Source organism: Amaranthus tricolor, chromosome 12 (genome assembly GCF_026212465.1).
Source record: "Amaranthus tricolor cultivar Red isolate AtriRed21 chromosome 12, ASM2621246v1, whole genome shotgun sequence".
Classification (NCBI taxonomy): Eukaryota; Viridiplantae; Streptophyta; class Magnoliopsida; order Caryophyllales; family Amaranthaceae; genus Amaranthus; species Amaranthus tricolor.
In genome coordinates, this window is record NC_080058.1 from 10,162,331 (window position 1) to 10,190,288 (window position 27,958).

At 33.1% G+C, this 27,958-nt stretch overlaps 1 protein-coding gene across 5 annotated transcripts; it reads right to left on the reverse strand.

The window, feature by feature from the left end:
- LOC130828178 (zinc finger CCCH domain-containing protein 19-like) lies at nucleotides 1–27,948 on the reverse strand. 5 transcript variants are annotated; one of them, XM_057694020.1, is made up of 20 exons: nucleotides 27,596–27,947; nucleotides 25,947–26,026; nucleotides 12,004–12,191; nucleotides 8,301–9,237; nucleotides 7,633–7,664; nucleotides 6,941–7,000; nucleotides 6,548–6,598; nucleotides 6,381–6,453; nucleotides 5,730–6,176; nucleotides 5,065–5,168; nucleotides 4,375–4,434; nucleotides 3,947–3,997; nucleotides 3,797–3,869; nucleotides 3,362–3,459; nucleotides 2,803–3,253; nucleotides 2,319–2,473; nucleotides 1,705–1,764; nucleotides 1,372–1,422; nucleotides 962–1,033; nucleotides 1–542 (listed from the first exon to the last, which is right to left on the reverse strand). In XM_057694020.1, exons 1-20 carry the CDS (start codon nucleotides 27,703–27,705, stop codon nucleotides 336–338), a joined length of 3,360 nt encoding a protein of 1,119 aa, XP_057550003.1. In that variant the 5' UTR covers nucleotides 27,706–27,947; the 3' UTR covers nucleotides 1–335. The 5 variants fall into 5 exon arrangements, with proteins under 5 accessions (XP_057550003.1, XP_057550001.1, XP_057550004.1 ...); XM_057694018.1 differs by having other exon boundaries at nucleotides 7,561–7,664; XM_057694019.1 differs by having other exon boundaries at nucleotides 2–542; nucleotides 2,370–2,473; nucleotides 7,561–7,664; nucleotides 27,596–27,946.
- Nucleotides 27,949–27,958: the final 10 nt, after the last annotated feature.

Below are 27,958 nucleotides of genomic sequence, written 5' to 3' on the forward strand. Positions count from 1 at the left end.
TATATGCATTTCTTGATTTGTAAATTTGTAGACGGCAACCGCTTTATTATTACTAATTCGAATGAGGTTGTAAGGTTGTGTACATTCAACCCATATAATGACATTATTGCAATGAAATGTTGTTTAAAAGCTCCAAATACATAAAAACAGGTAGAATTACTCCTAATCACCAGTAGTTTTACTTGAGCCTTTAATTTCCATGTGAATTTGGAATACATACATATAAATATAATGTTAAAGCATCACCTTAAGAAAATAAGGTCTCGTCCAAAGTAGTAAATGTGAATATCCATCATTCAAGCACTATTAACATTACCTGATGTGCAGAAAACCTATTACTCTTGTTTGCTCCCATTGCCTTCTGATTTTTCACCATGATTTGCATGTGACCAAACAATTTCGGAAATATCATACTGCCGAGTCTTCTCTGATTCAGGCTTGACCTCAATGACATCTGCGAGAATTTTAGGAACCTCATTTAGCAAGCGTGCCTGCTCGGCCTGTGACTGAAGCAACTCTCTCTTTCGATGATATTCAAACATTGTGAAAATCTATCGAGGTCAAGGATAAATACTTCAACATAGTAAAAAACGAATGCCAACGAATGTGAGAGCTTGCTGCAAGTTAGCACCCACTAAATATACAAGCACACAAGATTCATTCCGATGGTGATAAACTTTGATTAAAAATTATTTTTTTTATTCATAATTATCTGCCATCACATAATACCACCGCTTCAAATAGTAAGTTAGTTACACATTAAAATGCTATCTCATTTTAATAGAACAAACATAATCATTAAACTTGTCAAGATATTTCATATCAGAATACGTTTTTTATTATTGTTAAATGTGCGACTAAGGTTTAGAAAAGGATTTTCTTTCAACACGCGTAATTTTGATTGAAACTAAATAACAAAAAATGGAAGAAAAAAATCAACAAATAACTGATATGAAGGATATTTAGCTCGTTCTCCCTTTTCATTTGCTAGATCAATGCGGTTTCGTAAAATAGAGAGTTCCATAGTGATCCACTGCATGTAGTTGCAAAGACATAGTAAATCAAAATCAATAAATAAGCAAGCCACAACCACCAAAGGATACACGGATACCACATGTAGCCCATTGAAAGCCAATACTGACCTTGTCAGGACTCAGATACACAGGCTCAATGCACATACTAAGCTCAGAGGGATAGAGTAAATGCCAAATTAGAACGATGGAGACAAGGGTTGAAGTCACCAGGTTTCAAATTAAATTTGAGCAAGACAGAGTACATGAATGTAATTTTAGCACAAACGAGATAAAGCTAGAAGAGAAAGAAATTGTATGCTAAATTGAGTAACACTCAATTAGTAAGTAAAATACTCACATGTTTTGTCATATCTTCATGGAGGTCTTTCACTTTCTTCTCAAGCGCTTCCTGTTTAAAATAGTAAACTATTCTTATTAAGAATGAAGTCCCCATTGTTTCGATAAAAAAAGCAAATGATATTTCTTCTAATGTATTTTAATGGAAAACATTCTTTTTTTTTTTTTAACATTTTATAAGGGTTAACCAAATTTATGCTTTATAAAACATATAATGATGTCTCTCAAAATAGAAAACTAAAATTTTACTCGCTATCAAGACTTCTGCTTAAGCAATTAATATAAGATTTTATATTCAGAAATTCTATTCTGTATTAAAGTTGAGAAGGCTTACAACAGTAGGCTTTGAAATAAGACCATTATCCACTTTTTGGCGCAACTCCTCGTAATCTTGCTGCATATGAAAAACCATTTAACATGCCACAGTTACTAAAAGTACATACTCTTAAATCCCTTCACATCAAAGAGCAACAAATAAGCAATCAACAAGAAAGCATATGATCAAATACTATATCGATAAAATAGGGATGAAAATTCACCAAGGATAGAATATACAGACAGAAAATTATGTCTAGGGAAAGGACATGAGGACTAGCATGTTCATGCCAAAAGTTTTATAATTTAGGAAGTATAAAAGGGATTAGTTAATCGTCAAGACCTCATTATATCACTAACGAGGGTAAAGTTGTGTATATCCGGCTCTCTCAAATCCTGCCTACATAGCCTGGGTGTGAGTCCCGTAAATGCATTGGAGTAATGGAATTTATGTCACATTTTAGGCATGAATTTGTAGAAAAAAATCCTCTTTTTTACTTTTTACATCCCATTTTAACTAAATGTTGAAATCATTAAACAATCTAGAATCTAGATATTTACTAAGTAATAATTATAACATTTCACATTGGAATGCAGAATAATAAATTTGATAAAAGAATTATTGGAAATTACCCTGAAAACACATAATACATATAGCGAGCAACAATATCTCGGATTGAGTACCTCAGAAATATCATCGTTTGATAACAAGCGCATGGGGACGTCACTAGCAAGATTAGATATTTGTAGAAGAACCTTTTCATTTCCATCACCAGAATTTTGGACTCCTAAGAGGGTACACATAGAAACAATCAGTTTGTTGAGCAAATATGATTTTCAGTAAATGAAACCAGTGATTTCAATTGGTAACTTCCAGTTTGCTTCAGGGTATATCAATGAATACGTAACATTTATCTACAGTTTGGATGTGTTTTTACAGTACCGAATTAATATAGAACAACAGGTTGCTAACTTTGCGAGTAACTGAATTATCTTTTCGAGAGAGATTATACACATAATTTAAGTGAACAAATTAAGAAAAAGATATAAGGACATCAAACTCTGCTATATTTCTCGTCATCACTAGATATTGTCATATTACTAATATATGCATTACCTATTACTGGAAGAAGTTGGTATGGATGCTTTGCATCAAATGGGTCTGACTTCACTTTCACAAAGCTTCCCACCACTTTGCTTTCAAAACTTTCACGATTCTCCAACAGTTTCTCTACAAAACACTTCTTCAAGTAAACGAGCTTCATGTTTTGTGGACCTATGGTTGCATAACGACTATAGATGTCTTCAACCACAACTTTTGTTTGATTAGGCTTGTCTGATATGGATTCTTTTTGTTGAAACTTCTCCAAAAGCAATCCATTACGTTGAATTGATCCAACTTTTCTCCTCCAATTCTGCTTTTCTGCTGGCATGGAAACATTGTCTTTATCATACCCTGAACTGTACACTTCATCTTTTGATTGGTCCACATTTTCAACAAAATGTGGCTTCAAGGGAACATTGTCCTTATCAAATCCTGAACTGTACTCCTCAGATTCAGACTTGAGCTGAATGACATTTGCAAGTAGCTTAGAGACCATATTGAGAAAGCATTGTCCCCCAAGCCTGGTTTTTCCAGGCGAGGAAATATTGTCCTAATCAAATTCAGGCTTTACCTCAATGACATCTGCAAGCACTTTTGGGACCTCATTTAGCAAGCGTGCCTGCTCAGCCTCTGACTCAAGCAGGTCTTTCTTTCTACGATATTCGAACAATGTGAAAAGCCATCAAGGTCAAGGATAACTACTTCAACATAGTAAAAAGCGAATGTCAAGGAATGTGAGAGCTTCCTGCAAGTTAGCACCAACCAACTACACAAAGATACTCAAAGTTTCCGAAAATGAAATCATAAATATACAAACACATCACAGATGCAGGCATAATCGCTCAGAAGCTTCGCGAAAAGAGTATGCTTCATCATATGAATGCACTAATTCTATGTATATAACTCCTAAGGCTTAAAAAAGATTTTTTAATGCAAGACGCATAATTTTTCTTGAAACATATAACAATAATGGAGGACCAATTAACAAATAACTGATATGAAGGATATTTAGCTCTTTGTCCCTTTTCATTTGCTGCATCAATACGATTTCGTAGAATAGAGAGCTCTATGGTGATCCGCTGCACGTGGTTGCAAAGAAGCACTAAATAAAAATCAATAAATAAGCATGCGTAGCCCAGGGGAAGTGAATACTCACATGTCTTGTCAAATCTTCATGGAGGTCTTTTGCTTTTTTCTCAAGGGCTACCTGTTTGGAGAAAGTATGATATTCTTAACCAAGAATGAAAACCCCAATGTTTCAAAACAAATCCACAGCTAATTTGTATCACATAAGGAAGATCAAGAGACAATCAAAATCCCTTTAAAGTTTAAACTTCAATATTTTTGGTAAGTGCATTACAGATTAAAGAAGAAATGTAATGATATATGAAATTTATTGGGAAAAATGTTTTTACAAAAGGGTTAACCAAATTCATGCATTATAAAACGTATAATGATGTTTTCCAAAATAAAAAAGTTCCAAGTTTTGTGGAGTGTTAACACTTCTGCTCAAGCAATTAATAGAAGATAGTATATTCAAGAGTCCTATTACTCCAATTCCGTATTAAAATTGAGAAGGCTTACAACAGTAGGCTTTGGAATAAGTCCATTATCCACTTTATGGCGCAGCTCCTCACAATCTTGCTGGATACGACAAACCATTCAACATGCCACGGTTACTAAAAGTACATACACTTAAAACCCTTCATATCAAAGGGCAACAAAATAAGCAATAGACAAGAAAACATATGATCAAATACAATATATCAATAAAATAGGGATTAAAATTCACCAACGATAATCTGCAGACCTCATTATATCACTAACAATGGTAAGGCTGCGATTGCATACATCTGAACCTCTCAAACTTCGCCTACGTAGGAGCCTAAGTGGGAGCAATTATTGCATTGGACTAATGGAATGAGTTAAATTTTCAGGTAGGAGTTTACTGAGGAAAAGTCTACTACACAAAAAAAAAACCTTTACTATCACGACATGATTGCCTTCCAGTAAAGGGTAGTTCAGGTTGAGGGAGAGGGAAGTGAAGAAAAGTCCTCTTATTCACTTATTCACCTTTTTACATTTCAATTTAGTTTTATATGCAAACACTTAAGGTTAAAATTCTCAAACAAGATCTAGATATTTACTAAGAACATAATTATTATATTTAACATTGGGATGTAGAATACAAAATATGATACAAGATGTAATGGAAATTACCCTGAAAACATATAATGATATATATAATGAGCAATAATATGCCTGATTGAGTACCTCAGAAATAGCTTCATTTGACAGCAAATGTATGGGGATGTTATTAGGAAGATTAGATACTTGAAGATGAACCTTTTCGTTTCCTTCTCCAGAGTTTTGGACTCCTAAAAGGGTACACATGGAAATTAGTTTGGATGATTGAAGTGCGAAACTCGAAACTATGCCCCGCACCTCATTTCAAATCGTTCCTACCGAAATAGAACGGAAATGCGATTTGACACACTAAATGTTTTTTGTTTCTCCTTTGCATCAAGATGGATAAACTCCTGTTTTTTCTCTTATACTGTTTGTAACATTATGTTTTACTTTTGTGATAAAAGACTTTTGATTTATGGTTAGTATTATGCTTATATTTATTTCTTATGATCAATATATGTCGACAGCATCACGGCTCTACCTTAGCTTCTATAGATCAAATTTCTTATTCTAAGTTTCCAAAACAATAAGTTAACGTTTAACATATTGAATCGAATTTCGTTAACATCGGTTTGAATGTAAATTAACAGTACCCGTATAATATAGAACAAGTTGCTAATTACGGCGAGTAACCTACATAAATATTTGAGAGACATTATCAACGAAAGATATAAGGACTTAAAACATTGACAAATATCTCGTCATCACCTGATGTTGTGATGTTACTGATAGATGCAATGATGCATTACCTATTACTGGAAGAAGTTGACATGGATGCCTCGCATCAAATGGATTTGACCTCACTTTTACAAAACTTCCCACCACTTTGCTCTCAAAACTTTCACGTTGCTCCAACAATTTTTCTACCAAACACTTCTTCAAGTAAACGAGCTTCATGTTTTGCGGACCTATGGTTCCATAACGACTACAGATGGCTTTAACCACACCTTTTGTTTTATTAGGCTTGTCTATTATGGATTCTTTCAATTGAAACTTCTCCATAAGAAATCCTTTATGCTGAATTGATCCAATTTTTGTCTCCCAAGCCTGGTTTTTTCCAGGTGAGGAAACATTGCCCTCATCAGATTCAGGCTTTACCTCAATGACATCTGCAAGTACTTTAGGGACCTCATTTAGCAAGCGTGCTTGCTCTCCCTCTGATTGAAGCAGGTCTAGCTTTCTATAATATTCGAACAATGTAAAAAGTCATCGAGGTCAAGGATAACTACTTCAACATAGTAAAAAGCAAATGCTAAGGAACGTGAGAGCTTCTTACAAGTTAGTACCCACTAACTATACAAGGATATGGTATCTCGGAAGCTCTGCAAGACACATGCTTTTGTGGAAACTTAATAACATTATATGGAGGGAACATTTAACAAATAATTAATATGAAGGATATTTAGCTCTCCGTCCCTTTTCATTTGCTAGATCAATGCGGTTCCGTAGTATAGAGAGTTCTGTGGTAATCCACTACAGGTAGTTGCAAAGTGACAGTAAACAAAATCAATAAACAAGAAAGCCACTAGAAGATACCATACTTAGCCTAGGGAAAGTAAATACGTACATGTTTTGTTAGATCTTCATGGAGGTCTTTTGCTTTCTTTTCAAGTGTAGCCTGTTTAGAGTAAAATATTCTTAATCAAGAAAGAAACCCCAGGCTACCGTGTTTCAAAAGAAATCCACGGCTGATTTTTATCATAAAAAGAATTTCAAGATACAATCCCAATCACTTTATACTTCAATATTTTTTGCAATCACATTATGGTTGCAAGAAGAAGCATAATGATATTTCTTATTTTGATAAATTTAATATATTTTACTGTTAACAAATATTCCAAAGGGGTATATCAAAAATATGCATTATAAAACGTATTATGTCTTCATAAAAACAAAACTTCCAAGTTATAAGATCATATATTCAAAAATCCTATTCCGTATTATAGTTGAGAAGGCTTACAACAGTAGGCTTTGATAGAACATTGTTATCAAATTTCTGCCGCAGCTCCTCACAATCTTGCTGCATATGACAAACAAATCACAGTGCCACTGTTAATAAAAGTAAATACTCTGAGATCAACATCAGCAATAGACAAGAAAGCATATAATCAAATACCATATAAATAAAACAAGAGTTATGCAGAGACACTGTGGTTATGCCACGAGGCAAGGATATGTAGTCAATCATCAGGACATCATTATATAAATAACAAAGGTAAGGCTGCGTACCCCGACAAACTCTGCTTAGGTAGGAAACTAGATGGGAGCCACTTAATTGTCTTGGAAAAACCCACTGATGTCATGAGTGCTTTCTAATAAAAGTAGTAACAAGTTGCTAGTTTAGGTTGCGGGAAAGGGCAGTGAAGAAAAATCCTCCTTTTTCACTTTTTACATCCCATTTTAGTTTTGTGCACGAGGACTAAAGGTTGCAATTATCAAACAAGATTTAGATATTTACAAAGAAATTTAATTATTATATTTAGCAGTAGAATGTAACAAAACTGATATAAGAATTATGGAAAATACCTAGTTAACATATAATGATACATATAATGAGCAACAGTATGCCTAAATGAGTACCTCAGATAGATCATCGTTTGATAGCAAGCACAACGGGACATCATTAGGAAGGTTAGATAATTGAAGACAAACCTTTTCGTTTCCATCACCAAAGTGCTGAACTCCTAAAAGGTCACACATCGAAACAATTAGTTTGTTGAGCAAATATGATTGTCAGTAAAGAAAACCAATGATTCCAATTGCTAACTCTCGGCTAGCTTTAAGGTATCACAACGATTACAGAACATGTATGCACAGTTTAGATGTGATTTATTAGTAACCAATTAATATAAAACAAGTTTCTAGTTCACACAGTCTTTCGGAGGGAAATTATACACACAATTCAAGTAAACAAATCAAGAGAAAGTTATAGTCATTATACACTTGCAAGAGGTGTATAAATTCAGAAGTTGTAACATATTTTTTGCTTCCCACTTTCTTACATTTGGAAACAGTTGAAAACCATAGAAACTCAAATGATATCAGAGTAAGATCAGATTTCTTTTGGGTTTTCCCTTGTTGTAAATAATTGTTCATGTGCCAATATGTTTTTTGTTCAGGAAAAAATTTGCTTGAGGAAAGCTCAATATGTGTCAACTCCATATACAGATTTCCCTTGCAAAATTCCCTAGGTCCTTCTACAGGGGAAGACAATACTTCAAAAATACACATTGTTTTTTGTGAAAGAAAGGGCATAAAACTCTCGAGTCTCTGACATATTTCTCGTCATAACCTGATAATATTACTGAAATATGCATTACCTATAACAGAAAGAAGTTGATATGGATGCCTCGCATCAAATGGTTCCGACTTCACTTTCACAAAGCTTCCAACCACTTTGCTTTCAAAACTTTCATGTTGCTCTAGCAGTTTTTCTACCAAACACTTCTTCAAATAAACGAGCTTCATGTTTTGCAAACCTATTGTTGCATAAGGACTATAAATGACTTTAACTACAACTTCTGTTTTATTAGGCTTGTCTAATATGGATTTTTTCCTTTGAAACTTGTCCAAATGTGATTTTTTATGCTGAAAGGATTTAAGTTTTGTTCTCCAAGCCTGATTTTTTCCAAGCGAAGTAACTTTGTCGTTATCAGATCCTATCCTGTACCCTTCATCTTCTGATTGGTCAATAAAATGTGGTTTCAAAACATTCTTTACTTGATATAATCTTATTGAATTTCTTCCCAGTAGAGAACGCAGACGTATATCACAAAGAATCAACTTCTTTTTGTCGGGATGAAGTAGTTTATTTTCATGTGCATAGTTACTAACAATTGAAGCAACATCATCCTGTGATAGCTTCTTGCCAGTATCCGCTCGAATAGATGCAAGGAACTCTATAAGAGGTTTGGAAGCCCAACCGGCAAACTCAATTCTTTTAGGACCTTTGCGCCTTCTTAACATCTTAGGCTCCTTTTTATAAGCTATAATCGTTTGTTCGCCATCATCATTATCATGTTTGAAAGCTGGTAATTCTTTATTTTCTTCCTCTTTGATCGACTTATCTGAGTCAGAAGGCAGCCGTTGAGACTGGTGTAACTTAAGGGACAATGATCTACAGTTTTCACCCTTTTTCATTTGCACATCGGCATAGTGTAGATCTTTTAACATTAAACCTTCTTTTCCCTTAATTATATCAAAGTATTCCTTAAATAAGCCTTCATATGTTTCCCGGTCGTTGAAGTCTACCTTTTCCTGGATTATAAAAACATTGGTCAATTATAAAGCTTAAAACTTTAATGGAAGTTCATTAAGCTAAATAAACTTCCATCTTTTGGTAAGGGTTAAGCAATGGCCTAACATGGTTAAAATCACAAGTCTCTTTTAGTATCTCTTTGTCATGTCATCAATTTAAATAAATCATAACGTCATGATGAATGTAAGCGAGGTGATTAGTCAGAAGTATTGGGACATAAGATAGCCCATAAAGTGGATCATAAGACCTTTAGTGGTCTAAGAGATACTCCTTGGAAGAACATATGTTATGTGATGTAATAAGATAATTCTATTATGTGCTTTCAAAGCTATAACACATAAACTGCACTACTTCACATTAAGTATTAGTTTTGAAGCTTTGGTTTGTATTATTGAAGAAAATTGTAGATATCATATTATACTCAGAAGCATGAAATAAAATTGAGGCCGTTACATTAAATAATGACTGTTGTATGATGAATTTTAAGTAACAACCGTTAGCCATTATTATCTTTTTTTTCAAAGTTATTAGGTTCTAAAAGACTATTACAAACTTTAATCTTAGATATATACTAAAGAAAACGTAAATTATAATGACAAAATAAATTTTTCAAGTTAAAAATTCACCTAATGATGTCCGCGAAACGAGTCGTAACACCGCAAGGTGCTACTTCTGCGACATCGAGACTGTTACCGCGTACACAACGACATCGTATTTATTGCTATGCTCAAAAGTAAATTTATGAATTTTTCAGATTTGCGCTTAGGTGCTCAAGTAGTATGATCTAAAAGCTAATCCATGTTGTTCGTATAGAATGAACATACAATCTCAAGGTATTCCATGGTATGGTCTCAATCATCTCACAAGATTGTGGCAAGAAAACCACATGAGAACAAAGTTCAAGGTTTTACAACATCCCAAATTCAAATTCATCAACAAAAAGTAAGGCCCTGAAAGAGGGCTCTTCCTCTAGTCTTAAAGCTCATGTACACACTCAAAGAGATGTCTAAGCTTAGGTTTGCTACTATTAATCCCTATGGCGACATCAAAATAATATCATCAAGATTAATAAGGAGAATGAACCACTTCATATCTTCATTCTACGGATGAACTCACTGATGACTTAGGCCATCGTCTAATTCGGCTTACTCTAGTCCAAGCTTTGGTGTTAATTTAATACTAAAAAATGAAAACGTAACAACTATTTGTTTCAAAGTTAATTTCAACTTAGCAGATTTTTTTTTCATTTATATATGGTTAGAGATATTATAGAAAATAAGTTCTCTACAAATATTGTTTGCTCTAGTATTCTGGTATATGAATCATTTTAGAGTAGTTTGGTCTAAATCGTTATGGCCTAAACCCTGGTATGGAGCAATCTGATTCTAACAAGAACAAAGTACTATACAGTTCCAAGGATAAGATAAAGATAAAATATCCTTAGTAATTCTAGGTGAAGCCTTTGTTAATTGATAAAAGCATCAATGAGTAGGATGATCATGTTGGATAGTGCAACAACAAATGAATGATCAACCAACGAACATACGAAAATCAGCTAAATTGGGTGTTCGAAAACAAGTTTGCTATTCTGCAGTCCTATCATTGCACAAATTAACAAATCAAGCAATATAATTTTAAGGAATCCACAAAGCAATACTAAAGTAGAGCAAGAAGAAAGCCAAAGAGAGTAGGAGTTGCAAACCCATACAATTAGCAGAATGACCTTATTGGATTTTATTAAAGCTTAGCAGAAGAGCACAAACAAACCCTTAACTGAGGAATAGACGATAATTTACATTTAGTGCTTGATATAGAATGTGTTAAGAGCATGGTAGAGGAAAATAAGAAGAAAAAAACTAATATTAATAGGAGCCAACGCAACTCGAAGGTTCTCTGATTTTACTAACATATAGCCAATCAGACACAATGCTAAACAAAAAGGTCAGAAATCTGACCAGAATCCAGATTTCAGATACTCTTAATAAGGTAAAATTTAGAAAAGAGGACAACCATGCCTTTATGATTTTTGACATATAATCTCGTCCATGTTCTATTGGGTAGTACAACAATATTCCATTACCCGTATGTCATCAAATGACTTTCATGGAGACAAATACTCTACTTGGGAATCAAACCCATGTCATGTTATGGTGTACGATGCCGTTTATTTTGTGCATTGTGGAGAAATCCTCCGTTCAAAGTACATGTGTGGAATGTGGACAAAGTTCGAATATGTAACATATGAAAAACACATAAGGTGTATAAAAACACAATTGTAACACTCATGTGCCTTTCAATATGCTTATATACTTTTTTTAAAATTCATTGCACGTGCATTTGAAAACCACTTATGTGGCACGCAAAAATAATTCTTATGTAATGGTGTGAAAGGGCGTAAATTAGAATGAGTTTTAGTATTGATTTTGATGGAATTTGCTATGCCATTTCCAAGTTAGTGGAGTTCTCATGTTAAATCAAATATTTTCTTCACAATTTTTATTACCACCTAATACCAAGTGGTAACGGATAAGAATAAATTTTGTGAAGAAAAATATAATTAGAGTAGGAATCAAAAACTTTATCTAGTAACTTTTCTGGCTAATTACATTATTTCATTACCACTTTCACTATTTAGTATCAACTTCCAATAGGTGCCTAATTGGAGAAACCTATAAGGCAAGACCATCCCTAAGTTACACATAAGTATATACAATAACAATCAAAAAATAACCTAGCAAGTTATGAATATAAAAACTAATCCTTACCCCATCTGAGTCAACCTCCATGCCTTCCTCTTCAAGTAATGCTAGTTTAAGGCAATCATTGCAAAACCCTTTGTTACCTTTAACTTTTGCAAATAAGGCATCCTTGAAGCATCTTAGGCAAACAGCATTTGGGCAGCAGAAACACTGAAACCTTGAATTTTTTCGACATATAAGGCAATAATGCCAGTCTGAAAGAAAACATTCATCATTATTCAACTTGCTTGTGCCTTCTACAATAAGACCCTTGAATTGATAAAAAAGAATACAATAACGGGAACATGGCAACATAATTTATGATTAGAATGGCCGAATCTGCCCAAATATATTCATACCACACAAAATAACAAGATTAATAACAAGATTTATTTCAGTCAAGTAGGAACAAATTGGCATATCTTAGTGTTATTTGAGAATGTTTTATTAGAAAGCTTAGAAGTGGCATATTGGCATGCAACACCAACATCAGCTAAAAGATAACAAAAACAGATCATAAGCAGCACCAATCTTGGGCTAAGACCCGTTTCTGAAGCAAATATAACATCGAACTTTTACAAATATACAACATTCTGTTATCCTTATGTCATTAATTGTCTTCCCTTGTATGAGCCGTTGATAGTAAATTAATATAAAATAAAGAAAAATTTGATATTAATTATCCCAACTATCCATTTGTTCAAAATAATTCCAAATATAAATTATTCTATGATAATCTCAAGTATGGTGTGTACATTCTCAAAATAATCCCAAAAACTATTATCTTTCTTTTGTAATGCACCCAATTTGGATTTATTATGAGCGTGAAATCAATCATTGGGATTATTTTGAGAAAGTACACCCCATACTTAGGATTATGGAATAACTAATAGTTGGGATTATTATAAGTTACTGGACAATAAATGAAAATATTATTGTCTATTTCTTCTTAATTAAAATGTTAGAATTCATGCAAAAGTTTAACAAACTATGAATATATCAAATTTCATTTGATTGGTTTTATAAATTTTATAATACACATTAAATAATTTTTATTAGCATTTCTAAACGCAAAATCTATCACAATAACGTATAGAAATATTTGTTAAAACTTGTCCTTTATATGTAATAACAAATTCATAATTTTTATGTTGGGCGCTTAGAGCGCATGCCCCATCGACCCTACCGCCCCATTACGGCCTTGACTACGCATAGGCAAGAGATACGCCTTCCTATGGTCAAAGGAAGGGCCTAATCTCATTCCATGCACTATATTCTCAAGAAAATAACAATTTTTTTGCCAAAAAGTAACATCTATTGTGCATAAAGTAACACTTTTTCGACACGTTTGTCAAATTTTTTCCTAAAATTTCTGTTTTGGGTAAAACAATTGTTGTCTGAAAATTAACACATTTGTGCCAAAGAATAACACATTTATACATAAAACGTAACACTTTTCTGTCAGATTTTTTTTTTCGTTTTTAAGAATTTTTTTCTTAAAAGTAATAGTTTTTTGCCAAAAAGTAGCATGGCTCAAGTCTTGTGAGTGGAACCCCGAAGCACAACAAGCCTTTGAAACCATAAAAGAAAAGCTCATCTACAGTATGTTTTAGCCGTTCCTGATTTCTATGTGATGTTTGAGGTGGATTGTGATGCCTCAGGAGTAGGAATTAGAGCTATCCTAGCACAATACAATCGTCCTCTTGCTTATTTAAGTGAGAAGCTTAGTGATGCCAAAAGAAAGTACTCTTCCACTTATGATAAGGAGTTTTGTGCTATCATTAACCCCCATTACCCATTGAAGATACTACCTTATTACTAAGGAGAAATTCTTCGTTCCAACCATGAGGCCCTTAAATTCATTCAAAACCAACAAAAACTTCAACATAAACATCCTAAGTGGGTTGACTTGCTTCAAACATTTCATTTTACTATCAAAAACAAAGTCGGGATATTAAACAAGGGTGCGGATGCTCTATCTCTTAGTTTTAAAAAAACGTGCCTACGGCGCGCTTAGGCGCACCAAGGCGACCGAAAACACAACTCAGAGACTCAAAAGGCGCGGCGCAAGGGAGAGGAGAGCGTCTTGTGCGCCACGTGCGCCTCTGGTTTGTTACCTTCTGTTTTTGCTTGTTTTTTAAAGCTTTAAGTACTAAAATTCTAAACTTTTCTTGATTTAGTAGATTACCCTTAAAGAAAGAGCTGCTTATTTGATTTTAGAAGAGAAAAAGCTTCATTCTTCCACTAGCCAAAGTAGATGAAGATAGCAGCAGGACCATTGTTCTTTCAAGTATGCCGCTATTCATGACCAAATATTCTTCTTCTTCCCTTTTCTTCTTCATTCTATTTTCTCTTTATTCTTCGTTTTTCTTTCTAATTTTGATCACTTATCTCTCTTTTTTTTTTGTTCTTGTTTATTTCTTTTTTCTCGTTTCTTTTTTTCATTTTACACTTCTCCTATCTTTTATTACAATGATTCATTTAATCTCTAATTTGTTTACATATTAGTCAAAAGAATAACGATAAAAATATAGTGTATTTGATGTGTAATTTAATTAAATGAATTACTTAATTTTTCTGCCCATTTTGTTATAGTGATCGAGCCTTAGCATATATTTTTTTTTTGTTTTGTGCTATCATTTGATTGTTTGTGCTAGTCTTGACATCAATGTATAATGATTTTCAACTTCAAACAATGATTTCATCAACTCATGATGTATCATACCCTTGGATTCTGCAAGAGAATATGGTCAACTCAAAACTATGTTATCTTATGACTATATGTGCTATAGTAGTGTTTATCTAACTTTTATGTTGTAATAATATGGATTTCATGTTGTTTTAAGCATTAAATATGTTTTAAAATTGATTATTGAGCCTTTTAGCAAGACTGTGCACCTCGCATACGAAAAGCTCGCGCTTTCTACTTGCACCTTGCGCCTCGAAAAAAAGACCTTTTACGCGTTGGTGCACCTTGCACCTCTTAAAACTAAGCTTTATCTAGAAAATTCATTTTTTAAACACTTTGAGTCGTAGAGTTATTGGGATGGAGTTGCTTAAGGTCCGCAGTATGAAGGATGTTGACTTTATAGTGATCTTGAGAAGTGTCACAACAAGCCCTATGGTTTGTTCTACTTCTTCCAAGGTTTATCTTTTGTAAGGTAATCAACTTTGTGTTCCAACTTCCAAGGCATAGTGTGAGTTCATCACATCAAAAAATTTCATGAGGGAGGATTAGTGTAGGAGGCCACTTTGGCATGGAGAAGACTTTAGCTTTTTGATGTATAATACATCATGATCACTTTCATTTTGGAGGTCTTCATATTCAAAAACATGCAACTAAGCTCTAAGGGGTTAAACATAAGGTCTTATGATGACTTAATGGTCCAAATACAAGGAAAGGTGATCAAGTCCTTGAGTTCAATGGGGGAGGAAACACACGGCTTAGTTTTCTAAAAATGATGTTCGTATCTTCCTAAAATCAGTCAAATAAATAAACCCAAATACCCTCTATAGCTTGGAGAATATGAATAATTTAGTCTTGCATAAGTATGAAAGTTTGAGGGAATATTGCTATGGTAATTGTTGAATTTATTCTTGCCTTTCACTACATCTATTATAGCTTTTTTAAGAAAGGAAACTTTGTGGTATTACAGCTATTATCATTATTTCCGTCCATATAGCTATTGAGGTTCATAATGTCGACCATATAGCTATTTGAGGGGGTATTATTGCCGTTTTAGAGTGTTATTTCGTACATATGGCTATTGCAAGTCATAACTCTATTGTTAAAGGTTTTATGGCTGAACTCAAGAGGAGTATCCAAGGGTCAACAACATTCAAGAAAAAGATTTATGAAGAATAAAAGTTTTGAATCTCAACAAAAGATGAATTACAAGATTACTGGGTTGGCACTTAAAGGTGTTTTCTGATTTTATTAGTTCAGCAAATAAATTAGCAAATAATGAGTTTTAACAAGTATTGGTTATAGCTTATTATTACAGTAATTTTAATACTTGTAACCAAATTTCCCAAGGCATGTCAAGGGATTTTTCTAGTCTTTTTAATATGTTTATAGTGACTTTTATGTTACTTTAGGATGTAATTTCCGTAGCCTCTAAAAAAACATTTGATATATACTTGAAATTTGATTAAAAAATCTTAAGCTATTTTGCTTGTTAAGACTTTGAAATTCTTGTAGGCAATTTGTCTTATTTAATCCAATTGTGAGTTTTTCTCATCGTTGAAAAAATAGTGAGTTTGTTGAGAGTTCTGAATATACTAGTTTATATGATTAATTCGAGTGAGTGTTCCTCAAATTAAAAGTACACCCTGGCAAGATTAAGTGAGTGTTCCTTGGTTGCATATTCCTTTAGTCATAACATTCTAGTGAGTGTTCTTAGTTTGTTCGTTTATTTTCCATAAATCCTATAATCATGACAAAAAAAGTCATTGAAACGGGTTTCCAACCGTTGAAAAACCAATCCAAAAGTTCCTTGAATACGTTTTCAATCCGTTGAAAACAGACTTAAACAGGCCTCCTAAATCTTTGGTTAATCTAATCCCTTTAGATCACACATCGCTTTTGTAAGTGAGACCTTTCATTGGCCTAGAATGAGAAAAGATATTAATCATGTGATTAGGACATGTGTCGCTTGCCTCAAAATCAAAACCCATACACAACCTCAAGGTCTAAACCTTCCTTTGCCTACACCTACTACACCTTCGAGGATGTTAGCTTGGACTCTGTTACTGGTCTTCCTAGATACTAAAACCACAAAGATTCTATTATGGTAGTTATGGATAGATTTTCTAAAATGACTTATAAAGTGGTTTGTGTCATAGTTGCATTGTATCGTATCGATTGTATTGTAAAGGTTTTCAAATTTATCGAATTGGTATTTCCGCTTTGTAAAGCTGTAAAAAACTTGTGTTTTAAGTTGTTCCAAGCGTATTTAATGGTTTAGACCCACATATGGCAGTACGGCAACCGCACCATCCCCGTTACCGCATCACTTTGTCTATTACCTGCAAACGTGACCGAACTGCATTTTTGCACTAGGATCTGTATTGCTAATTTATATTTCAAGGAAATTGTGAAACTACATGGGATAGCTTGATCCATGGTGAATGATAGGGATTTGAAATTCCTTAGCCATTTTTGGTTGACTTTGTGGAGGAAAATGGGATTATGGGAACCAAGCTAAAATTTAGTACCTCTAGCCACCCCTCAAACTGATGATGTATGGCCTTAATCCTATAACTCCTATTGACCTTTTCTTCATTTTCTACACCTACAAAATTTAGCCATGATGCCCAAGAGAGAGCTAAAGAGATCAACAAGATTTATTCTCAAGTCTGAGATGATTGAGAAGATGAATGAGAGGGTGAAGGGGTGGATAAGAAGAGAAAGGAAGTAAGCTTTGTAGTTTTGTAGATGGTGACTTTGTATGGATTTACTTGAGAGGTTTCCAAAAAAAAGAAAGTCCAAGTTGACTGCAAAGCTAGATGGTCCATTCAAAGTGCTTCAAAAGGTGAATGCCAATGCTTACAAGTTGGAGCTTCCAAGTGACTACAGTGTTTCTAACACCTTCAATGTAAGTGACTTAATTCCTTTTCATGAGGATGATCTTTTACCAAGCTTAAGGATAATAGTTTTCAAAGAAGGGGAGGATGATGAAGTTCATATTCCTTCTATTCACTCCATCCATGCATTTCTTAAAGATCATTTATTTTACCATGGTTCATTTAATCATGTTGCTAAACTATTTCATATAGTTAATTGATCATTGGTACATATTTTTATTGCTTTATGTGATGTCTTTTTTATGTTGTTTAGAGTTTAGTATTAATTTGCTTTTCAATTCCCCAAATAAAAGATAAGCTCAGCTCAGTTATCTAGGTCTAGAAATTCATTAAATTCCTAGACTACCTCCACTACTAGGCTGAAAAAGATGATTCAATCCATTTCTAGAGTAGGTTTATAAATTCATTAAATTTCTAGAGCAACTCTAGTACAAGGTTGTCCACATTGTTAAAAGCTCTTATTTCGTGTCTTTTTTATGTTATTTTCTATAACTTTTTTATAACTACGATGATTAATGAGTGCATTTGTTCGCAATTGGCTACCAACATCTTTCGAGGCAACAAGCTGCCATATCCATTATTGTGTATCGAGATCCACTTAATCGAAAAACAGAAGAGCAAGTACTGTTATTTTCAAAAAAATTGTTTAAAACTTTTATATTGCATTTTAACTATTTATACACAACGATACACTCCTTCCCCGCCGACTCCATATGCACTGATGATTCACAGATATGGCGCATAGAGTTTGTTGATATGCTATGACATTCGTGGAGATCCATTTCTCGGGTCATGTTTAGCATCAGTTTAGGTTTGAGCAAGAATCTAAGCCCCGCTAACATGAGCATCGACTTGCAAGGGATTGATCGTCGACAAAGAAATAGAAACTATCCCATGCGACATCGAATACATGTAGAGGTATGGAACAAACGTGACATTGTGTTGTTTAGGGTGTCCCGCACACGGATCAAACACTGGTCAGGTACATGAGCTGGTATCGATGCATTACGAGGTTGTGCCTTACTAACCCCGACGTCCGACCACCTAAATCTTGTTATCTGCTAGAATCTACGAATGTCATCTTGGTAATTGTTATAAAACTCTTTTGTCTTTTATAAAATAATTACAATCATCTAAAAGTTGTTTGCATCTATGTAGGCGCATACTATGATTGATTCCGTGACACATGGTCACGCAACATTAGATGCAAGAGTTTCTCTATCACCAGAGACAAAGGAGCACGACGTATGCTATGTACAGACGATATTGTAGCATTAACGCTCTAAGATTAAATGCACTGCAACAAGTTGGACATGTTCATTTAGCCCCACAACACACTACAGCTGCCCATACATCTAGTTCATTGAAAAGTACCCTTTCACCTAGATTACATGCTCCTTATCCACGCAAACAATCCTCATATGCTTTATCTCTATTCATTCTGCCTACACAGGTATCTCCTCCACCTTAATTATCACCTGAAGCACCACGTTTACCACAAATAAACGTCGACTGTCGAGCACCATCACTTGATTCCAATTGATAGAGATCAACCTCGAGTTCCTCCTCTACTGGCCCAAGCAAATAAGGACTCCAAATTTTAGGTTTATTGTCGACTTTTGAGCTATGTATATGTGAACTTTTATTTATTTGTCTATTGTGTAGATTTAGTTATAGCTAACTGTTGGTTTATCACTACGCTTCAAGCGTAGGAAAAGATGCATGTATTATTATTGACAATTTGGGGAGCTATAACTTTAAAGTTTGTACCTTAGCCTTACCATATAAACCACAAAGTAAAATAACAATTTAATTTAAAATAAATCGCTATCTGATAATAGTGGTTTATTTTAAGTAAATCGCTATGCCTATGTTTATTGAATAAATTTTACTTACATTAATATATTAACCGCCATGTCACTTGGCAATTTATATGTAGTCATAAACCACTATGTCACTTAGCGGTAGGGCTGTAAAAACGGGTTAAAAGGTCGGAAACAGGTCGGTCAAAAACAGGTTCGGTAAAAAACGGTCGGTCAAAAGCAGGTCGTATAAGTCTTTCGGTACCGGTCGGTATCGGTCGGTTTATTCGGTATCCGGTCGAATCCGGTTTTTTTCCTTGGCGGGTGTCGGTCGGTATGGGTCCGGTATTTATCGGTCCGGTCATTACCGGAAACAGGTCACATTCGGTCAGTCCAAAACGGTTTTTTGCAGGTCGTAATCGGTATACAGATCATAACCAGGCGGTCAAAATCGGTAATCGGTCGGTCACAATCGGTATGCGGGTCAGAATCGGTCGGTCACAATCGGTCGGTTTTGGTCGGTATCGGTTCAGTTCAATTTAGTTGAACCGGGATTCAGTTCTGTTCAGTTCAGTTTTGGTTGGTATCGGTTCGGTTCAATTCAGTTAAACCGATATTCCGGTTAATTTGGTTGATATCGGTTCAGTTCAATTCATTTAAACCATGATTTAATTCAGTTCAATTATGTTCCAATTATTCTGTTCCAATTTGGTAAAAAATCGCATCGTGTTGCCTCATAATGTCATTGATCATGCGTTTATCCATGATGGGAATGATATATAGAAGGTGGAACCTCACATCAAGTTTTATAGATGTCGTTAGGTTATGAGTTTTATGACATCAAATTCAACTAATCAACTCTATTTCAACTTTAAGTTTGATTTTAAACGAACTCTATTTAAGTTAATTAATATATTTGATCATAGGTCTGGTTATTTCAACTTGATAAATTGATTATAATTGATATATATTTGATCATATCAGGTTAATTATTTTCAATTTGATAAATCATGTTGTTATCAATGTTGAGAATGATAGAAGGTGAAACCTCACATCAAGTTTTTATAAATGTGGTTAAGTTATGAGTTTAATATATATATTCAACTAATCAACTTCGTCTAAGCTAAGTTAATTAATAGATCATAACATGTTATTACAGTCACAATGTGAGTTTGTTAGATTGTCTTAATAATCTATCTTCATCATTGATCTGAATTGACCCTTGTTAGCCCATGGGTGTGTTATTTTAAGCTAATGTGATCAATCTATCTAATCAATCTAGCTGCCAGCGATCTAAGTTAATTGATTGGTTTTTCATTCTATTTCGTCCTATCTAAGTCAATCATGACAAGTTAACATGTAAATCCATCTACGTTGATATGTTTGATCATAGGTCTGGTTATTTCAACTTGATAAATCGATTATAATTAATTAATATATTTGATCATATCATGTTAATTATTTCTATTTGATAAATCAACTCGTGAATTATTCTAACGATTATCTTTTTGGGTGTAATTTATAGACTTTTCAATTTCAATATAGAATTATATAAATACCAATAACATTATAACATTGTTTTTTTTTGGCAAATAAAATAATAGTTGCATAATTAGAAGTATATATATATATATTTTAGAAATAAGAAAGAAAGAGGTTTATTTATTAAAATTAAGAAGTTTATTTAGAAACCATTAAATCAATGAATTACTCATATTTTAAAAAAAAATTTAGTTGTAAAAAAATAAAAACACATAAGATTATCCCATTGGTGCACAACCTCAATACATGGATTGTCAACTTGGCAAAAGGCATGATAAATCATAACCCTTCATTTTGAAATCAATTAATCTAAACCATTGATTAAACATACTCTAATATATTTAAAAAAAAAAAAAAAAAAAAAAAAAACTAATATGAACCGTTAGATCAAGGGATCTAATCTAAACCGTTGATAAGCCCAAAACATGCTAACCCTAATTCAATCCCATACCCAGTACCACGCACCGTGCCAGTTCATTACTTCATTTTCATCTTCCGTTCTTTCTTTCTCTTTCATTTCATTTTCTTGTTCCAGCTCCTCGCAGGCTCGCCTCCATTCTCTCCCTAGCGCTTTCTTCTTCAAATTTATTCATCTTCACCCTAGAGTTTTAGGTATTTCTACTCCTCAAGTTTAGTTCATTGATTTTCGTTTAATATCTATCAAATCTGTTCATCTTTGTTTTTTGTGTTTAAAATCTTTGTTCGATTTGATTTTGTGTTCTTCCATTTTCGATTTGATTTGATTTAGTCTTCTTCCATTTTTTTTTTGTTCGATTTGATTTTGTATTTAATTTTCTGGGTTTAATGTGTTCGTTTAGGGTTAGATTTAGGGTTTTTTGTATTTAATTCAGTCGAGACTCCAGGTACTCCATTTCTTTGGTTTTCTTTAATTTTTCTTTAATTTGGTAGTGATTTCAATGTATTTTGTGGTTTTATTGTGTTGATTGTTGAAGAAAATATCAATATCTTGAAGGAATGATCAATTTCTGTTTTCAATTCTTGTTTTTTAATGTTAAAATACTTAATCTTTGTGGGTACTGGAGTATTGCTGTATTGGTTTTGATTACTGTTCTGTTTTCAATGAGGAATGAGGAAGTTTTGATTTCTGTTCCGTTTTCAATTCTTATTCTGTTTCTGTTTTCAATTCTTCTACTGTATTGGTTTATTGGTTTATTGCTGTTGCTGTATTGCTGATTTGCTATATTGGTTTATTGGTTTATTGCTGTTGCTGTATTGCTGTTGCTGTATTGCTGATTTTCTGTATTGGTTTATTGGTTTATTGCTGTTGCTGTATTGATTTTCTGTATTGTTTTCAATTTTCTTCGAGTTGTTGATAAAATTGAAGATGCGTTGGAAACACTTGCAATATTTTGTAAAGTTTAATTGAATTACTACTATTAGTTACTTTCTTATTCCTGTTGTCATATGTGTTTTTGGAAAACAGAAGGATTTAGATATTATAAATCTTTGCTTCATTTTTTTTGGTAGAAATCAGGTGATAAGAGTTAAAATTTGCTGTAATTTGCACAGTTTTGTGTTCTTTGCTGCCTTGACTATTTGTGCTTGAATATAGGGTTTATTTTTGTTTGAAAATAACCCATGGTGTTATTTTTTTTTTTTAAGGTATGGCTGACCCTGCTGTGGCTGTCCCCGAACAAAGAAGAGTTGTTAAACATAAAAAAATTACGTCACCGGTTTGGGATCAGTACCATGTATCGTACCCCAATGACGTACGGACGGTAAAGTGTAAATACTGCGATTATGAGGCGGCAGCACCAGGTAGTGCAGGTACAACTAATTATAAACGTCATACTGAGGGCTGTAAAGGTTATAAAGAGTTCATAAAAAATAACCCAAACGCTAATGTTGTGTATGATCATGATACTTACGTGCTTAAGTTTGCTGATTCGATATTATATCATGGATATTGTTTGAGTATGGTAGAGCATATTAAAACTAGAGAATTGCATCGTTGGTTAAATCCTAATGTCAAAGATGTGTCTAGATATACGATAACTAAATGCGTAATGGGTGAACATGAAAAGTACAAAAAACTAGTATTTGACAATATGCAATCTTGTAAGAGTCGTATATGCTTAACTTGTGATGGATGGACATCATGTACTTCGCGTTCATATTTTGCCCTTACTGCCCATTTCATCGATGATGATTATAAATTGCATTCCCTTTTGTTAAATTTTCGCCGTTTTCCCCCACCCCACGATGGTGAATCTATATTCATGTTTGTGAAAGGTTTGTTGAATGACTGGAATATAGGTAGAAAAGTTTTTTCAATCACACTTGATAATGCTTCCTCTAATAATAGGATGGTTGAAAAACTAAAACGTGATTTGCACTCCTCTTCTCCTCTCCCTTTAGATGGCAAGTATTTTCATATAAGGTGTTGTGCTCATATTTTGAACCTTATTGTTAAAAAGGGTTTGAAACTTGTTGATAATTCCGTGACTAAGTTACGTGCGGTTGTTATATATGTTGATTCTTCTGATTTTCGACTTACAAATTTTGAGAAAGCTAAAATTGATAAAGGTTTGCAATCAAAGGGTAAATTAGTTTTGGATGTTTCCACTAGATGGAACTCTACTTATGACATGATTCATAGGGCTCTTGAGGTAAAGGATGCTATTGATTTATATCTTATTCGTGAAAGGGATATTGATGTTGATATTATTTCTGAGAATGAGTGGGATACACTTCAAGATATTTGTGATTTTCTTGAGCCATTCTATGAGATTACCAAGCTTTTTTCTGGTTCAAAATATCCCACTGCAAATTTGTACCTTTCTTGCATAATATGTATTGAAAAGATTTTGACTGATTCCCACTAAGATCCTAGTGATGCTGTGAGAAAGATGGCTGCTCCTATGTGGGAAATGTTTGATAAATATTGGTCCGATCATTCTATGGTTCTGTCTTTTGCCTTTTTACTTGATCCACGTTTTAAGATGACTTTCCTTAGTGATTATTATTCTATGCTGCATGTACCTACTGCGGTTGAACAAAAGGTAAATGATGTGCTTGCTGCGTTTGTTGCTTTATATGAATGTTATATGAATACCACTCAATCTGCTCCTGTTGCACCCTCTCCGTCAAACCTTGGTCCTCCTCGTCCGTTCCAAATGCGCAAGTTACGTCATGATTTTCCTCGTATTTCTGCATCTAGGACGGCGAGAGGTGATGTGGACTCTTATTTGGCCATGTCTCTTGTTGTTGATTATGATGGTTTTGATGTTCTTGAATATTGGAAGGGACAGTCTACCTCTTATCCAACACTCGCACTAATGGCTAGAGATATTCTAGCCATTCCAATTACTTCTGTTGCATCTGAATCTGCTTTTAGTGTTGGTGGTCGGATCCTTAACAAATTGAGATCTTCTTTGTTACCAAAAAATGTTGAAATTTTGGTGACAACGCGAAATTATCATATCTGAGCGCCCAATTTATATTTTATAATTAATTTATATTTTTTTTATTTTATTTATTATAACTTTCTGTCGTTTTTCCATCTCATGCTCTTAATCATAATACTCAGTATCTGAAAGTTGTTACTTTTATATGATCTTAAGGTACACTAAGTTTGGTGGAGCAGTTCCTTACAGATTATTGAAAGGCGGTGTCGCATTGAGGACTAGGAGCAGGAGATCTAAGGTGGTGATGGAAGAGGAGGAAGAAGATGAAAGTGATGAAATGAGTTATACTTCTGAGAAAATTAAAGAAAAGTGATGAAATGAGTTATACTTTTGCAATTTCTTATGCATAACTAAAATTTAGAAAAGACTTTTTGTGTAGTTAGGATTATTGATGTTTATATTATTGGTAGGGAAAAAAATGTAATGGATCTATTTTAAATTTCGTCTAAACTATTAAATGAAATGAAAGTGGTTTATCAATTTCATAGGTTAATATTTTGTATTGGTTTATATTGTTATATGTTGATTTTAATACAGTATTAATTAGTCAGCAAATTAACCTGAACTTGGTAATTATATTGGTTGCAAAGTATGAACTATGTTTATGCAATTTTGCAATTTCTGAGTTTTGTAAAATTTATACTTAATTTTTTAGAAAAGAAAAAGGCTTTACTAAATTACTGAGTTAATATATATTAACTTATAATTTATATATTTATTTTATAAAAATTTATATTTAATTTAATTTTTATCATATAGAAATAATATAATTAAGTTTAATTTAATTATTTTATATAAAATTTTATTATATTTTGACAACTTAGAAGAATTATGTAGATAAGTTCGGTCCAAAACAGGTTCGGTACAAAATAGGTTCCAGGTTCGGTATAATACAGGTTCGGTACAATATAGATTCGGTCAAAAACGGTCGGTTAAAAACGGGTATTAAGCGGGTCGAAAACAGGTTTCGGTCTGAAAACAGGTTCGGTATCGGTCGGTCACGGTATGATAAAAACAGGTCGAAAACGGTTTTCGGTTTAAAACAGGTTCGGTACCGGTCGGTTTCGGTATGTGTAAAACAGGTCGGAAACGGTTTCGGTCACCATTCGGGTTCGGTAGCGGTCGGTATCTGGTCACTTGTATTCGGTCAAAAACGGGTTCGGTATCGGTCGGTAACAAGTCGGTAAAACAGGTTTCTGACCACATTTACAGCCCTACTTAGCGGTTTACTAAACAGATATAAAATATTGCATTCGAAGTAGATAGCATATAGAGAAATAAGTTTTTGTTATGCTAAAGTGAGATTTAAGTGTTTTAACAAACTATATATTTTGGGAAAAGATTGTATAATGCGTGAAGTTCAATTTTAAAAGAGGAACCATAGCTCATATTTGGCCTAAAGCCCCTAAAATTTTGTGGACGTACGCTTCTGATTATAAGCTCAATATAAACATGATATGGACAGATGCGTGTTTGGTTCATAGCTTTTTCCTTAGTTTTTTAGCTTGCTTTTGGTTTATTGGTTAGTCAAACTACCTTTTTAAGGAAAAAAAAATAATACTCCAGTTAATGGGACAACATTGTGTATGAATTAACTCGCAGATAATATTACCACAAATCCATTGTTCATCAACATCTTCCGTTGATTCTTCTCGACTCACACATTGAGGGTGATAAGCTTTGATACATTCCCTACAAAACCAAATCACTCGTGAGCGACTTAAACAATATGTGTATGGGAGTGGAAGAAGAGAACATAGCATAATGTTGAAAAGTTCAAACAAAGCACAATAGTCTGTAGGACCGGTAGAATTTTATTTTCTTTTTGCCTCCCTTCAAATAGAAAATAAATCGCACCAAAGAGTGTTAGTCACAAATGAAAAGAAAGAGTTATAGTAGAAGGTAGTATAAATAAATAAGGCCAATTTATAATATTGACAAATTATTTTTATGTGGAAAAATTTGATAGGGTGGGATTTTTAGAATATTAATTTATCTTTTTTTATTTTATTTACTTTATTAGTATTTATTATGTCTTTTTACTTTTTGTTTAATTTATAAATCACAATGATTGATTAAAAATTTGATAAATCTTACGTCTTACTTGTAACAATGATTGTGCAACGAGATGGGGGCCTGAGCTTGAATTTGACCCTTAAATGTATAAGCTTTTAACGAATTGGATGTTAAATGTACGAAACTTTATACGAGTAGGACCTTAATGGAGCAAGCTTTGAACGAGCTCTTAATTAAAAAATGAAAAGCGCTAAAAACAAATTTTATATGAATCTTAAATAAACCTATATTATTATGAAAAAATTATCTAAAATAATCCAATTATTAAATAATTTTTCTATAATAGTTTTATCAATTAATTAATCATTAAAAATCTCAATTTTAGGAGATATTTGCCTATTAATTAACATATAAAAAAAGTCAGAGATATTTTTTTAATATTTTTTTGACATTTTATTTTAATTTATCTTTTTATATAAAAAATAAAACTTGTTAAGCAAATTATCTCGTTATCGGATTTATTCTAGGCATATACTTTTTAAAGTTTGAATTATTCATGTTTAATCAATAAATTATTGTACAAAAATAAAAAAATTTGATTTTTTTGGTAATTTTTTTTTATTATTATTATTTGCTTGATTTTGTTGAGTATATACATAATGTAGCAAATTAAGAAAACATTAAAATAATCATACTATTGGTACTCTCCATTTACTATCTAGCTTTCCGTGCGATTTAACTTTAAAAAAATTATGTAGAATTTATAGTAAATTCGTTTTTGGACAAAATAAAGTGGTAATAAGAATGAAAGAATAGTTTAATTTTGATTGAAAAACTTTTTGATTATTTTAATAGTTATGTTTGTCCAATTCTAATCATCTTATTTTTTTCATAAAATTTATTCTAACGCATTATTATTGAAGAAGGTAGTATTAAATGGTAATGAAAATTTATAAACAAAAAAATCTTTTGTGATCAAAGTACCATTATCATGGGAATAATATAGAACTTTTGATAAAATTTTATACTATAAATTATTTCTAAATTGTTCCTAAATTGTGAGACGGAGGGAATAGTTTTGAAAAATAGAAATCATTTCAAAAACAAGCACAACACTACAATAAGGGCAAGAAAAAAAACATTTGATTCACAAAACTTCAACAAACCACAAACTATGAATTGAATAGTTGAAAAAGAAGAGAATGAGGAAGGGAAAGAGAAAATGGAGAGAAATAAGAGACTAACTTGTGGTCACAGACCATAAGAAGACCACCATCTTTACAAACAAAACAGTAATCTTCGGTGTTTTCTCCATTTTCAACCTTTTCTTTATCTCTTCTCTTCCTCTTCAGCATTGCTTTTTTTGATTATGGAGGTTGGAAACTTTTCTTCCTTTTTTTGTTTGATTTGATGATTAATTGTCAGAAGAAGAAGAGACTGAGAGTGGGCGACAGCCAAGAAGGAGTTGGAGCTTACTAAAATTGTTGATATAGACTGAAAATGGAAATAATATTCTTGTATGCCAACTAACGCAATAAATCTTCCTTGATATCCTCTCTTTACGGTCTTACTCTCTCTACTCTCTAGTCTCTAGGGTGGGGGCATTGG